Here is a 16007-nt window from a genome sequence, read left to right as displayed (position 1 = left end):
GTTCTGAAACTCTACAGTAACACACTATGAATGTGTCCTATGGTGTCATTTATATTAAAGTTGTGCACTAATGCTTCTTACTTCGATGTCAACATGTAGAGTGATGCATTCCTCTTACTGCCATGAGCTGAATCAAATAATTCTATGTACCAAGAGTCCTACAAATATCAACAATATCAAAATCAGAACTTAGAAGTTAATGTATAGTATGATCGTAATCTACAACCCAATTTTGAAAAAGTTGGGACAGTATGGAAAACGCTATTAAAAACAAAAAGGAATGATATACAAAATACTTATTTATCTTTTTCAGTTGTTTAAGGTCATTAAATCAAACATTTTTCAATAACGGTCCAGTAAGTGAAAGGATAGTATTTGGGGTAAAAAGCCCCCTGTTGCAGCGGCTAAAGGCCCCTATTAAACACATTGTTTTTTTAAAGTGGGGCGAATACATTTGTTATGAAGAGTGTTCAAAGTGGGCTCATATTGACTCATCCAATCATATTAGAGAATAGTTTGCTTATAGAATACTTGAAATGTAATAAAATGCCAAATGTGTTTGACAGGAAATGGTTGATTTTTTTTCTGAAGTAGTTATTTTGAGTTAGCATCATCTTAATTTGTTACAAAAAAAAAAAAAAAAAAGGATCTTGCTCTCTCAAAATGATTTGCATAAGTTGACAAATTGTGCCCTATAACTTTTGCCCCGGTATCTACACAATATCACTTTAAACCCCCTAGAGGCCTTTTACCCCAAGTGTGGGGTAAAAGGCTCCCTCACCACCTTTTTTTAAAAACTGAATTTTATTATTTCTTTTCACACAAATTATGTTGCTCTATCAATATTCAACAAAAATATATTTTTTTTTTTTTTTTTTTTACTTTGATACATTGTGACCAGAAAAAAGCATTGGATCACTCTATTAAAATGTCTTGTTCAATTAACGAGCTTGTGAAAACAACTAAAGAAATAATTATGCTTGTTATGTGTTCCAAGTACCCATGATTAGTAGTTAAGGAGAACACCTGAAAGTCATCATACTCAACTTTAAAAGAACTCTGTCACACGTGAAGAAGGCAGTAAAGCTGAAACGTTTGTGTTCTCCTGTGTTAAAATGTGAATAAATGCATATAAGAATTTAAGTTTTTTTTTTTTTTTTTATAAATACTAAGAGAACTTGTTTTCTATGGATCTACGGAACTGGTAGAGTGCAGTGACTCCAGAATAAAAGCAAAATATCACTAAGTGGTGCATTTAGCCTCGTTGTACCCTATTTGATGAATTATCTTTTTTTATTTATTTCTTTTACATTCATATAAAAATCAGATGATTGCAACACACTCCAAAAAAGTACTTCTCAATCCTTCCCTCGTTTTTATTCAGACTGAATGATTTTTAAAGTATGTAGCCTACAGTACATGCCTTCAGTCACTTGTTTCCCAGCAAGACATGACGCAATCATGTGCTGACTGACCTTTATGTTGTTTAAATTTATGTTTTATATAATGACATAATTAAATTTCTGTCATCATAACTCTTTAAGTCTGTATGAATTTCTCTCTCCCAACACAAAAAGATGTTAGGCAGAATTTGAGTCTCAGTTAGGAGCATCATCTGAGAGTACGCACAGAAATCTGCCTTGTACAACCTTATATCTAGGGGAGTCCAGGGGCATGCTCCCCTGGGAGAATTGTTTTTGCAAAAACACCACCTAAGCATTCAATTCTAGAGACTTTGAGAAAGCATTTTATTTTCTCGAGTATGAGTAGTGATCATGTTACTAAAGCATTTCTTCCAATAACTATTCAGAACAGATGTGCTCTAGTGCTAAAAAAGCAAAACGCACCACAATGAAGAGCAGAAAACAGGTGTCTGGAGATGCGTTTTTTTCAGTTGAAGAAGTTATTTTTAACTTCACACAGTGTCTAAAAATGCAGCGCTCCTGTGAGAGATGCTAAAAACAGTGAAACGTGACGCAGTTGTCAAAAGACATCTATCTAGCGAATATTTACACGGAAAACGATTGAAAAACAGCGCGCGTGGACGCAAAAACACGTTCAGTTTGAACAGCCCCTTGTTCACATGCCACAGCACTAGCTGAAGTTACCTCTCAAAAATAATTTTGTCTCAGTTGATTGTAAGTAAATTTCCACTGTATTCAGCGCTGTTTGTTCTATGTATTCGTAAATATCCCGATGCTGATTTACTGTGTGAACCGCTCCAAATGATTCAGTGAGAGAGCGCTCTGAACGAATTGTATTGAATCACAAATTGATTCAGACCGTTTTGCAAGCCCGTTTGGCCAATTCACTGAAAAGAACCGAGAAAAGAATTATTCATTTGCAAATTGGGCATTGCTTGTTCTTTTAAACAGCCAACAGAAATATGGGACATATTTCATGATTGGTGAAATATTCTGAGAGTAAATATTTCTCATGTCAGTTGAAGAGTTTATGGTATGCACAGTGCATATGGCCATACAGCTGCAGGTGCCAATGGTCTGAGTCACCATTCACTGTGACTGCATCTTTTTTTTTTTTTTTTTTCATACAAAGAATGTAAATGAAATTAAATTGTGACTAAAACTAACATTCTCCCTAAAATCTCCTTTTGAAATTTTGTGGAAGAAAAAGTCATAGGCCGACAAAATTGCAACACAAATTGTGAGGAATTTTCCTTTTTGAATGAACTATTACTTTAAGAGCAAAAAGTCAGCAGTTACATTAAAAAATGTGAATCCTGAGAGTGAACCTTGCTTATAAAATATATTAAAGACTGATAACATATTTTCATATTATGTATATTATTAATTACTGTTTTTATATTACTGTATATTATATTTATGTATATTAAATATTAATCTAAGAGATTCACAGGGCAGAGAAAATACCTGATTGCATCAGATGGAGCTACAGAGAGATAGAGATGAGAGGTGTGACAGGTGTTCAAGCTTTTCTCTTCACCCTGCAACTGAGTAATTCTGGTGCATTTCAAAAAGCTCTTACACTTGCCCCTTCAAAAATCCACTTGTCCCGGACAAGCAGACAACAGGTTTATAGATGTCGAACCCCGATTAAAAGACTCAAGGCACCCGGTCATCTCAATGCATAAAGGGCAGGGCCAAAAACCACTTCTGAATGCGCGTGATCTCTGATCCCTCAGACGTCACGGTCTTAAAAACAGTCATGCTTCGATAATGGATTTCATGACGTGGGCTCGGGAATACTTTGGTAAACCTTCGTCAGTCAACGCCATTCGCCGCAGCATTCACAGAGGCAAGTTAAAGCTTTACTATGAAAAGCAGAGGCCAAACATCAACACTGTCCAGAAGCCTTACCTGCTCTGTCTCATCCGAGATGGAAAGTACAACAGTGGAATCGTGCATTTTCCAGTAGATTTGCCAAGGTGTCTGAATTTTCACACCGGTATGGTCTCTGCGTTCACACAAACTACACCAGTAATACTGCTGGTTGGCTAGGTGGTGCTATGGGGTCATTTCATTGCGCAATAGCCTACACAATAATGCAAGAAAGCTTGATTTTAAACTTTGAATTTTATTACTTATTTTAACTAAAAATGAAAATGAACACTGAAAAAATAAAGTGTAATCAAATTAAATTGTGTGTTGTTCACCAAACCTCAACCATCATGCTAAACAGCAAACATAGGCTATGTACAAAAGGAACATGCCAAACAACAAATACAGTACACCGATCAGCCACAACATTAAAACCACCTGCCTAATGTTGTGTAGGTCCCCCTCATGCCACCAAAACAGCACCAACCCACATCTCAGAATAGCATTCTGAGATGCTGTTCTTCTCACCACAATTGTACAGGAGCAGTTACCCAAGTTACCATAGACTTTGTCAGTTCCAGCCAGTAGGACCATTCTTTGTTGACCTCTCTCATCAACAAGGCATTTCCATCCACAGAACTGCCGCTCACTGGATGCTTTTTGTTTTTGGCACCATTCAGAGTAAATTCTAGAGACTGTTGTGTGTGAAAATCCCAGGAGATCAGCATTTACAGAAATACTCAAACCAGCCCATCTGGCACCAACAATTACCCATGCAATTATCTAATCAGCCAATCATGTGGCAGAAGTGGTGCATAAAATCATGCAGATACAGGTCAGGAGCTTCAGTTAATCTTTACATCAACCATCAGGGGCAGTGGTGGCTCAGCAGTTAAGGCTCTGGGTTACTGACCAGAAGGTCAGAGGTTCAAGCCCCAGCACTGCCAAGATGCCACTGTTGGGCCCTTGAGCAAGGCCCTTGACCCTATCTGCTCCAGGGGCGCCGTATCATGGCTGACCCTGCACTCTGACCCCAGCTTAGCTGGGATATGTGAAAACAAATAAATTTCACTGTATATGCAAAAAACTTATGTATAATGTGTGACCAAAATAAAGGCTTCTATTCTATCAGAATGGGGAAAAAATTTTATCTCAGTGATTTGGTCCGTGGCATGATTGTTGGTGCCAGATGGGCTGGTTTGAGTATTTCTGTAACTGCTGATCTCCTGGGATTTTCACACACAACTGCAGCTAAACTGGGTCCTGGGATGAAAGGTGACAAAAACAACAACATTAGGCCTGCACCAACCCACAATAAGTGGTACCCTTTGCCCAAACAACACAATTCCCAACCGATAGCCCACGATGGAGACAACACACAGAAGCGGTTCACTGCAAGGTTCACTGCAAAAGAGATGTTGCCCTTCAACACTGTTGAAAAGCCATCTTTTTAAAAGTTGCTACACACTCAAGGCCCTCGTTATGAGCCCCCTGGGTGAACATACATGTCAGTGACAGCCATCCCCAAAAAATACAATGTAGTGAGAAAAAAGGTCCAAGATTTAATTTCCGCAGCATGGCACTTTTCACTCACAACAGATATGTGGTCGAGTGTGAATATGGTGCTGTTATGTCCATCACTTGCCATCTCATTACGAAAGAATGGAAACTTGAGTTTAAATGCCTTCAAACCAGCTTTCTCCCACAAAGCCACACTACTGACAACTTGGCTGATGCCCTCAAAGACACTCTAAATGATTGGCATCTGGATATAACAAACCTGTCTGGAATTACCACCAATAATTCTGCCAATATAGTAGCGGTCATACAAAAATTGGACTGACCATGGTTGAACTGCTTTGGTCACTTTTAAAACTTGCCATTTACATCGCATTCCAAAGATGAGAGACAAAAGACAGAAAGGGCACTAAACATCTGCCACTCCATAGTGGGCCTTTTCTCACACAGCTGGCACAGAAAACAGAATCTTGCCAAAACTCAGAGGGAGATAGGTCTACCTCAGCAGTACCTAATAACGGTAAGCTGACACAAAATTTAGGTTATTTTTTTGGTTATTTAGACTGACTGACAGAGTGATGTGTAGCCTATAAAATTGTATTGTGTGCTTAAGGGGATAGTTCACCGAAAAATGAAAAAATTCTCTCATCATTTACTCACCCTCATACCATACCAGATGTGTATGACTTACTTTCTTCTGCAGAACACAAATGAAGATTTTTTGAAGAATATTTCAGCTCTGTAGGTCCATACAATGCAAATGAATGGGTGCCAACATTTTTAAATTCCAAAATCCACATAAAGGGAGCATATATGACTCCAGTGGTTAAATTCATGTGTTCTTTTTTATAATTATAATTATGATTTTCTTTATTTATCACACATTATACATTTGCACATATACAGTGAAATTCTTCTTTTTCACATATCCCAGCTACGCTGGGGTCAGAGTGCAGGGTCAGCCATGATACGGCACCCCTGGAGCAGATAGGGTCAAGGGCCTTGCTCAAGGGCCCAACAGTGGCATCTTGGCGGTGCTGGGGCTTGAACCCCCGACCTTCTGATCAGTAACCCAGAGCCTTAACCGCTGAGCCACCACTGCCCCAATGTCTTACTTCTATAAGTAAGACATTTGTTCAAACACGATATGAAAGGTGTGGGTGAGAAACAGATCAATATTTAAAGGTGAAGTGTGAACTTTGTCAAAATACATTCTACTTTCCCAGTTTATTGTTCACTGACAACTATAAGTAAGACATTTGTAGGTTTACCTCACCCAAAAGTATAAATACTGAGCCTCCCAGGCACTATCAAAACACTGATGTATATATTTTGAGCAGCTTGGTCAGCTCCACCCATCCCTTTTTAGCTCAGCCTATAGCGTGAGTTTGGGGGCGTGGCAACTTGAACTAGCTGTCCAGCCAGAACAATATGAACAACCATGGCAGAAGTGTAGAGGAAAATAAATTTAGCTTCGTCTACACATGTTAAAGCCAAAATTCAAAGACTTGCTAAAAGACACAGAGACAGAGAACGGAGTAAAACAAGAGTGAACATTGGCATCACATTTCCAAGGTGGAGGACACACATCACCAATGATTAGATCGATCTGGCAAACAGGAGTGCCTGCAATAATGAGACTGCCGTGCAAGACACTAATACACTGCTGCCTCCCCCCTCTTCAACAACAGCGATCTCACCTAGAATGCAAAAAAAATCTGAAACAGCGCTGTCATTACGCTTAATAGTTACCAAAACCATCCTACCTCATGTGCTCGTTCCCGCGCACCGCACATCCAGCTGCCTTTCAATCGTTGATGTTATCGGACGAATGGATTCCTCTGCCACACTTTCTGTCTGATGTGTATATGTCATAGTGGTCATTTTCATTACGACATTAAACGTTTATTACCTTTTATTTAGTATTGCCTCTTTGTTCATAGGGAATCAGAGAGTCCAAAAGGGCATGATGAGTCTAAGGGGTGTTGCCAAAGGTTGTTTGAAAACCTACTTTATTTTTTTAATTCTGTTTGGTTCCACTAGTAGCGCAGAAATTACACTTCACCTTCAAGTCATTTTTTTAGCATAAATTCTCCTCCCTGCCCAGTAGGGGATGATATGCATGAAGAATTTGAATCACCAAAAACAGAAGGAGAATGTGAAAGTGAATTGGAGATTGAAAGAGCAGGGAGAAGAATTTATAGTAAAAAAGGACTTAAGTATTGATCTGTTTCTCATCCACAGCTAATGCATCATATTGCTTCAAAATATATGGCTTTAACCACCAGAGTCATCCGAGTACTTTCATGTTGACCTTATGTGGATTTTGGGGCTTCAACGTTTTGGCACCCATTCACTTGCATTGGATGGACCTGCAGAGCTGAAATATTCTTCTAAAAATCTTAATTTGTGTTCTGCAGAAGAAAGCAAGCATACATATCTAGGATGGCATGAGGGTGAGTAAATGATGAGAGAATTTAAATTTTTGGGTGAACTATTCCTTTAATGTGGATAGATTGATACCTACACTGTTTTGTTCACTGTATTAATATTTTTCATGCTTTTATGCTGCCCCACTGACGTCATTCAGTTGTTCCTGTTAATTAAAAGTAGGGGTGGTGGCGGGAGGTGTGGCGCATAAGCTTCTGCTTTACGCAGATGATATTTTATTTTTGTCTCTGAACCTACTAGATCTCTGCCTTGCCTCCACAGAATTATTAATTCCTTTTCCAAGTTCTCAGGATACAAAGTTAATTGGTCCAAATCTGAAGCTTTGGCTCTGACAGCGTTACTGCCCAGTAACGGCTTTCCAGCCGGGCGCCTTCCAGTGGCCCAAACAGGGCATTAAGTATTTGGGTATTTTATTCCCAGCAAATTTGTCTGATTTAGTTAGTCAATTTTGACCCTTTAACAGAGAGATTTTAGAGCGATGTGGGCAGGTGGGCTTCATTACATTTATCGATGATTGGGAAGGTTAATGTTATTAAAATGAATTGTATTCCAAAATTTAACTACCTGCTACAATCTCTCCCTGTAGATGTCCCCCTCTCTTATTTCAAGCAATTCGATAGCATAGCGAAGTCCTACATTTGGAATGGTAAACGTCCCAGATTGCATTTTAATAAGTTACATAGGCCAATAGACAAAGGAGGGCTAGGCCTACCCAAGATTTTGTTTTATTACTATGCGTTCAGTCTCAGACATTTGGGTCATTGGTCACTTCCACCTGAGAGAGCCCCTCCCTGGTTTGTTATTGAACAAGCAGTTCTTGCCCCTATTTCGCCATTACAAACATCTCTATCAAACTAATTGGAAAAGTTAAGTTACACCCCGTTATTTCGCATTTACACTCGGTATGGACTAAAGTGTCCAGATTGTTTAAATAAGTGTCCAATTTAAATGTTGCCTCGAGCATATGGCAGAACCCAAGATTGTGTATTGGCAAGTCCCCTTTCTGCTGGCCAGAGTGGATTATGAGGGGGGTTGCTACACTCAGTGACCTATATGAAAGTGGAGTGTTAAGATCGTTTGAAAACTTGGTCCAACATTTTGGGATCCCCAGACCTCAGTTTTATAGGTATTTACAATTGTGCCACCTGCTTTGTACTATTTTTGGGAGTAGCACACACCCCCCTGAGGTGGCAGATGCTTTTGGAGAGGTGATTGCGGCTTTTGGAAAAGGTCATGAGGCATCAGTGTATTACTCCCTGTTAATTCAGAGTATGGGGGATGGAGCTTTAACTTCTATTAAGAGATTATGGGAGAAAGATTTGAATTTGGTATTGGAGGATAGAGTGTGGACTAAGATTCTGAAAAATGTCAAGTCTGCATCTAGAAATGCAAGGGTTCGCCTTATTCAATTTAAGATTTTACATAGATTTTATTAGACCCCCTCTAGACTGTATAGGCTTGGTCTTAAAGACCCACCTGCTGGCGATGCCAATCAGAAGATGGAGACACGGCCCATGTTTTTTGATGGTGTGTTGAGATCCAGGAATTCTGGTTGAAGGTTCAGAGTTTTGTGTGTGACATGTAGGGCACTCGGGTTTTGTTTTGCTCCAGACTCTGTGTTTTGGGCGATGGGGTGGTCATCGATGTGGGGAATAAACACATAGAGTTGGGTTCTGACCAGTGTGATGATCGGCAGGCAGATTATTTTGAGGGGTTCAAAGTCAGCTGGAGCGCCCCCATTTCAGGAGCGGTGCACAGAGATGGGGAGGGTGGTGACTTTTGAGGAGGTGTCATTTGGAAGATGGGGTAACTTGGATTTGTTTGTTGGGAAATGGGGCAACTATTTGAAGTTTTTGGAGGGCTCTCGGGGTGGGGCGGTGGAGAGAGAAGTATAGTTTTAAAAGTGTATGATTAATATATATATTTAAAAAAATTGTTTGTTTGCTTTTTTTGCGTATATACACGTGTGAGATGTTTGTTGGGGGTCAGGGCAGAGTTGGGGATTGGGAGGGGTGGTTGTGGGGCTTAAATGTTCATTCTATGTATATATGTTTTTGCTTTATTTACTGTAAGAATAAACAATTTAAAAAAAATAAATAAATAAAAAAACGTAGTGTCTTCTATCAGTGCGCATGCGCTGTCTGTGCAAATTTGATACTTCAGTAAAGTACATATGGCTATCAATGCGTTCGTTTAGGTTAATTTATCATGGGTTGAAATTCTTAGGTGACTATACATTATTTAAGGATACTCTTTTACGCTTTTTTAATATTGATATAGGAGCTATTATTATTACGTTTGTTTCACAATGTTTCCCCCTTTTACCCAATATAAATTTTGCAACGGTATCATTCCTTGTACCGAGTATAATCAGAACCACCGTTTGGCAAGACAAATTTTCCAGCAGGACAACACCAAAACGTCTGGATTACAAGTGCATGGCTGTGTAAGCTGAGAGTGCGGGTGCTAGATTGACCTCCTTGCAGTCCTGATCTGTCTCCAATTGAGAATGTGTGGCGCATTTTGAAGTGTACAATAAAAATTTACAAATCACTCCTTTTAGTTTTTATTGGCATTTTCCATACTGTCCCAATTTTTGGGAATTGGGGTTGTATATGTTCATAGGGTCCTTCAAATAACGTCTATAAGGGTTTGTTTACCCAAAAATGAAATAACCAACTCCATATGACTTCCATGGAACACAAAATGTTAGGCAGAGTGACAGCCTCAGTAACAGTTTACGATCATTGTATGGGGGAAAAAAAATATGCACTGAAAGTGACTGCTGACCGAGAATAACATACTGCCTAATATCAACTTTTGTGTTCCATGAAAGACAGTCATACTGGTTTGGAACCAAATGAGGGTGAATGATGACAGAATCACTGTTTTCACATAGTGTGTCACACTAACTACATGAATATAGTAATCATCTGATACAATCACAATATATTTTATTCACCAATTTACTTCTAAATTTAGTTTACTTTGGCAACATTTGAAGAAAAAAAAAAAAAAAGTAAAACTGGAAATATTCTCTTACCCCAGCACTGCATGTTTGTTCTGGAGATATTTTTGTAGGCGCAGTAACAGCGGTGTCCTGTGGTGTCACAAGTGCTTCCTCATTCTTCATTTCCTCAAACACCTGCTCTTGATTCCTGTGATCGGCTGATAAATCAGAGAAAGATCTGTATAAATCCATATACTGGGTGAAGACAGGAATATCCCATCCATAAAACACATGACCCTCAGATCTGTCCAGAGGAGACTGCGAGTCTCCACAAGCTTTCTGATCCATTGAATTCTAGAGACAAAAAGTTTGTAAAACACGCAGGTGTTCTGTGTAGATGTGAGTGCTGAGGGATGGATCCGTGGAATTGTCAGAGGTCTCAAATGACTTTATCATGTGAAATGATGATTAAAAAAAAAAAAAAACAGTTTTAATTATTTACAGACGGTTGACAATGAAGCGTCGCAGACGAATCTGAAAACTTAAATGTCTGTCTGTAAAATATAAACAAAATCAGTTTCTCTTTAAATCATATTAAAGATTGAACAGTACAAATTTTAAGCTGGTTGCGATTACTTTTACTTTCTTACCGCCGCCAATAGTGTCTCGAAAAGAGAACAGTCTGAATCTTTTTATTTAAAGAGTCTCTCGGACTGTTTTCCAGCACATGAACATCGACTCGAATCTAACCGCGTAGTATCACTTGGTTTCAAAACGTGCTCCTCTCACCACGGACTGAAAGCCTGCGCACAGGTGTATGGTATGGTAGGCCAGTAAGGCGGGAACTCCGTGCCTAAACCAAGCGTCTGACTAACCTAAGGTGTAACCGAACGTCTTGTGCTTTGAGGTGGCGGGTGACCCACGTGACGATCTGACATGACGTCAACATCATGAAATTAGCTTGTTTGTAACTAGGTAAGGGTCAAAGCTGTTGTTTAAAGACTACAAATGGACAATACAGGCACTAGATGTAGATATTTTATACCTAAAACAATACTCAACCATTTTTCCTGCATCTTGCTGTACTTCCCTTAATAAGCATTCAGAGAAAGGTGTTGTAGGCTATTCTAAGTCATTCTGAGTGATGAACTGATAGCTATAAAAGGTACGGTTAGGCGTGCGTTCGGTCGGTCGGTCGGACACTTGGTTTTGGCACGGAGTTCCCGCCATATGTGCCTAAACATAGCTGTCCGACCAACAGGCCGACCTACCGTCTTATTGAAGGTCTTGTACTTTGAGCTTCGTGAGGAGCAGGTGAACCACGTGACAACCTCGCGTGACGTCAACGTCTTGAAATTAGCCAGATTCTGAGTAAGTTTAAAGAATATAAATGGATAAAACAGGCACTGGATGCAGTTATGTTACAACAGTCCTTAACCAGTCTTCATTCTTCAGCATTTAGAGAAAGGTTTTGTAGTCTATTTTAAGTCATTCTGAGCAATGAACTAATAGCTATTTATAGAAAATAAAAGCCTACCACCTGCACATCATGAATTATTGTATCCAGACCAGTAGACTCCTGTAGAAACTGCTGAATTTCAGGTGCATTCGGAAAGTACTGGCCGGGAGTATCAAATTACACAGGCCCCTATAAATCCAATTATATACCATTTTGGATATTAGAGACTGACAGTTCTTTCCATGTTATGGCCATTTGTTGCCATGCTAAGTAATCCTCTTATGTTGTCTGTCAGGGGACTTTTTCACACCTGAGTTGCATTTTCATTTCTCAATTTCCGGATAAAATGCTCACCCCTATTGTTCATTTATCTCAAACTGGATTGGCTTCCCTTAAACTTAACCTACCCCTAAATCCTGACAGCTATTGGATCACTGTATACACTGGTTTTCATTTTATTGGTTATAATTTATTTAGCATATCCCTAAATCTTGACAGCTACTGGGCCAATGTATGTATTGGCTTTAATTTTATTGGTTAAACTTAAAATTTAGCCCACCCAAAACCCAATCAGCATTTAGCTTATGCCTCTTATTACAGGCCTTTAATCAACGTTGACACAATATGAGACAATAATTGGGTTTAAATATCTTTATTAAAAGGCAAACGTGAAATATACAAAATATCAATAATAAAATATACAAACATCCGAAACATGATGTGAAGCTTCAATTAGAGTTCAGTAAATTAACTGGCATCTGACTCTATCACTTGCCATCACACAAAAGTGATAAGTCCCAGTCAGTGACGATTTCTCAGGGCCAGCAAAGCCTTCTCTGCTTGAGTAACATGCCTAATAAATAAATATTTTTTCATCCTTTCATTCTCATTGACCTTTTTGCCTGTGTATTTTCAATCGCTTTCCACTCCTAATTCATCTACAAACAAATAGCAAAAAAACAAAAGTTTATCCAATCAGAATTTATTCCTCGATGCTTACAAGCAAAGTGTGACAACTGTTTCACAAATCGCATGCCTGAAGCCATGCTCCTTAGCCGAAGCAGCTCGTGAGTCTGAGCTCCACCCTATCAGGCCTTCAGAATTTCCACAGAATCCCTCAACAGTGTAAGTGAATGGGCATCTAAAGTCAGATTGTCAGATTCATCAGCCAATTTGATTGATTGTTCTTGGTGGGTGTGGTCTTTACGATATGTCCCAGTCCAGGCCTTCTAGCTGGCCTTGAGTGATGCAATCAAGCTTTTAGTGATGAACGTAATTTGAAAGCAAAGAGCACGAGATCTTGCTGACGAGTCGGCTGTCATCACTGCTGGTATTGCTGTTGAGAAAGAGATCCTTATGGATTTACAAACCTGAGATGTTCTGTATGATCGTGCGATTGATTAATTAAACAGGAAAGGAGGACTGATTTTCACTTCAAGCAAATTGGTAAGTGCTTTTTGCATCGTTATAGCAACATCAGGTGTTTTCTAAGTGTAAATTAGGCTGCTTGAGCATTCAGTGTCGGATCAAGTTTCGAAAAGTAACCATGTACCCTGATGAAACAAAATTTATTGCAAGCAAAATTTAAATCGCAAATATTATTAGAGAGCTTTTTCTTGGTATTAGATGTCCTTGGTTCTGGCTTTCATGTGTGGACGTGTTTTTAAAATGTAAATTGGTATTATTAGTTGACTGCCATGTAATGTATGATTGAATTATTCATTGTGAAAATTCATTGTGTGTTTTCTTGATAGCATGAATCGCACTGAAGGCTTAGACTTAAAATGCACGGGCCGCGGCTGGTCCCAGTATAGTGTGGGTCTGCACAAAGTCTCTTCTGTAGCTCCTGGAACAGAGCTTCTCAAAGCTGCTGGTTTTACCACCAACACTGGCCTCCCATAGACAACACCATCTTCTTCTTCAGACATCATGTCCACACAATACACAATACTCCACACAATCCTCCTGTGTCTGTTGACCTGGTCTTCAGCAACTGCAAAACATAACAGACATTTAACCACTGAAAACAACCACTTAAAGTATATATGCATTAAAAAAGATACATCAACTAGTTGGGCCTCATGTATTCAGATAGAAGACAAAGGCAGGCCTAACACAGTCGTAAAAACCTAACTCAAGCCCCCACATTCCAAGTCATAAATCTTACTGATAAAAATCGCGCCAAAATCAAACAAAGGGAGTCCAAAACAGACTACAAATCCCATGAAGCCTTGCTCACTAAAGGATCGAACTCTCAACTCCTATTGGATGAGGCACACAACAGAACGCACCTCAAACCATGACATCATCAGGAGTTGAAATACCTCTGAAATGCTTTCGGGATTTGCTTCCAGCAACTTTGTTTGCAGCGTGTGGACGCAGCTCTTCGCTGCTCTCAGGTGCAACCTTGTGGCACAAGGAAGTAACGTCCGACTTGAAACTGTGGCCATACAATCTCCATCTCGCTGGACGAGTTGAGATTACTCTGTGTTCAACCGAACACTCTAACGGATCCGAAGGAGACCGCCGAGCAATCTGCATCTTCATCCGTTTGCCTACAGAAGTGAAGAGATTAAAGATTTCTCTTCCATCTTCAATCAAGTCGACATTTCTGAGTTCTCCGCCAGCCCGCCGAGAATCAACAGCTGTACCGCCCGCCGACAGAGCGAGGAAACGGCCTCCCGTCAACACCCGAGCCTCAAGGAACTGGGTCAGAGTTAAAGGACGGAGGAAAACACATTCTACCTGTGTCCTCATGCGATTCAAGTAAGAGGTTACGTCTGGGCAGAGATAGAATATTATAGTGTGTTATTCTTGTGTTTCAAGGTTTTTTTTGCTTGTACAGTTTACGGACTGCCATGTCCGCTCGTTATTAATACTCAGGGTATTAATTATCACGAATTTGTTTTGCTGTATTGTGGTCCAACCAAATTGGATTGTTGTGCAATTTCGCCATCGCGGGTGAGACAGCAACTGAGTTCATCCTTTAAAAAGTCAAATACGCGGGACTTTTACGAGCCGTCCACTGCGTCTCTGAGTGATAAACTAACAGCTGCTTTCTCTCCCACTATCGCGAAATCGGCTTTAGGGCTGTCATTTAATTCTCTCTCTCTCTCTCTCGTACTAACCACACACCCACACACACACACCTTATGTGTTATAGGATTATTTTTATTTCCATATCTAATCATATCACTGTTTAGTTTGTAGTTGTAAGTTGTAAGTTTATTGACTGCATTGTATTAATTATTAATTGATATTACTGCATAAATAAACTTTGTTTATATTACAAAGAGAAGTGTTTTGGTTTGTTTTGCATACGCCTGTGCCATGCTGACGGGATGTCAGTGCTCGGATTCAAACCTTCATTCATTGTTTTTTTTTCCCGAAAATCGATATTCTTCGGATGTCGATTTTCCTAAGAAAACAATCTAATATTGAGACTGTTTTACTATTTGGTTATTACTCCCTGATTTCAGGGTGGTGCCCCGTCAATGTTAATCCTTATTAATATTGTATTGATTTTTGATAATTGATAATTATCTTTGATGATTGTTGAATTTGAATGATCAATAAGCTAGTGTTAATTTTAATTAATGTTTCATCGATGTTAACAATTAACGATTATCTTTGATAATTGTTGATTTAAAGGATTAAAAAAAAAGCTAACATTGATTCTCATCAATGTTCTATTGATTTTAATAATTAATAATTATCTTTGATAATTATTAATTATTGCTAATAACCAAACTTGCTCCTAAACGTAGCACGCTACATTTACTGGAGCCCCAAATGAGGTTTTAATGACTTAGATTACATTAATTAATTTAAATATTAATTAATAACTACAGAAATAATTATTAGTTATTTCTGATAGTAACACTGATCTAAACAACCAGTAAAGCCCTACAAACTTTTATAATGATTTTAAACTTACTCTTCTCTCTCTTTGCCACAATCTTGTTTGAGTCTCTCAGCTTTCTATGATGCAAGTAGGAACACTTCTTCCTCGTAGTTTCATTATAAGTCTTTCACAACACTTAAAAGACATAAAATATTGCTAATAAGAGAAAGACTTGAAAATTAAACCAACATAAAAATGGATATTAATAGATAGCAACATCAGTTTGAATGTTACTTATGTAGAATCTCTGAAGATAAGTTCAGTTGGGTCGTGTGGGAAACAATTATTCTGTGGAAAAGAGGAATCATTATGTTAGAGATTGAAATGCAGTTAAAATCAGATGAAGTTAAATACTGTATTTGCATTTAATACAGTCTTACCTTGTTAGTGTATTATTTTTATTGAAGATTATTCTTTGAATGTTGC

General features: G+C 38.8%; 1 protein-coding gene across 1 annotated transcript in view; it reads right to left on the bottom strand.

Moving 5' to 3' along the window:
* The window catches only part of pik3c2g (phosphatidylinositol-4-phosphate 3-kinase catalytic subunit type 2 gamma), a 52025-nt gene extending 41605 nt beyond the window's left edge, over positions 1 to 10420 (bottom strand). The window contains exons 1-2 of the mRNA XM_051657463.1: positions 10312 to 10420; positions 82 to 158 (exon numbers count right to left, since the gene is read on the bottom strand). Coding sequence (XP_051513423.1) covers positions 82 to 158; positions 10312 to 10401 — 167 coding nt within the window. The 5' untranslated portion in view covers positions 10402 to 10420. The remainder of the gene's footprint in view (positions 1 to 81; positions 159 to 10311) is intronic.
* Positions 10421 to 16007: the final 5587 nt, after the last annotated feature.

This window comes from Myxocyprinus asiaticus, chromosome 26 (genome assembly GCF_019703515.2).
Source record: "Myxocyprinus asiaticus isolate MX2 ecotype Aquarium Trade chromosome 26, UBuf_Myxa_2, whole genome shotgun sequence".
In the NCBI taxonomy this organism is placed as follows: domain Eukaryota; kingdom Metazoa; phylum Chordata; class Actinopteri; order Cypriniformes; family Catostomidae; genus Myxocyprinus; species Myxocyprinus asiaticus.
The sequence above is the reverse complement of the archived record's forward strand: the minus strand, read 5'-3'. Positions and strand labels throughout refer to the sequence as shown.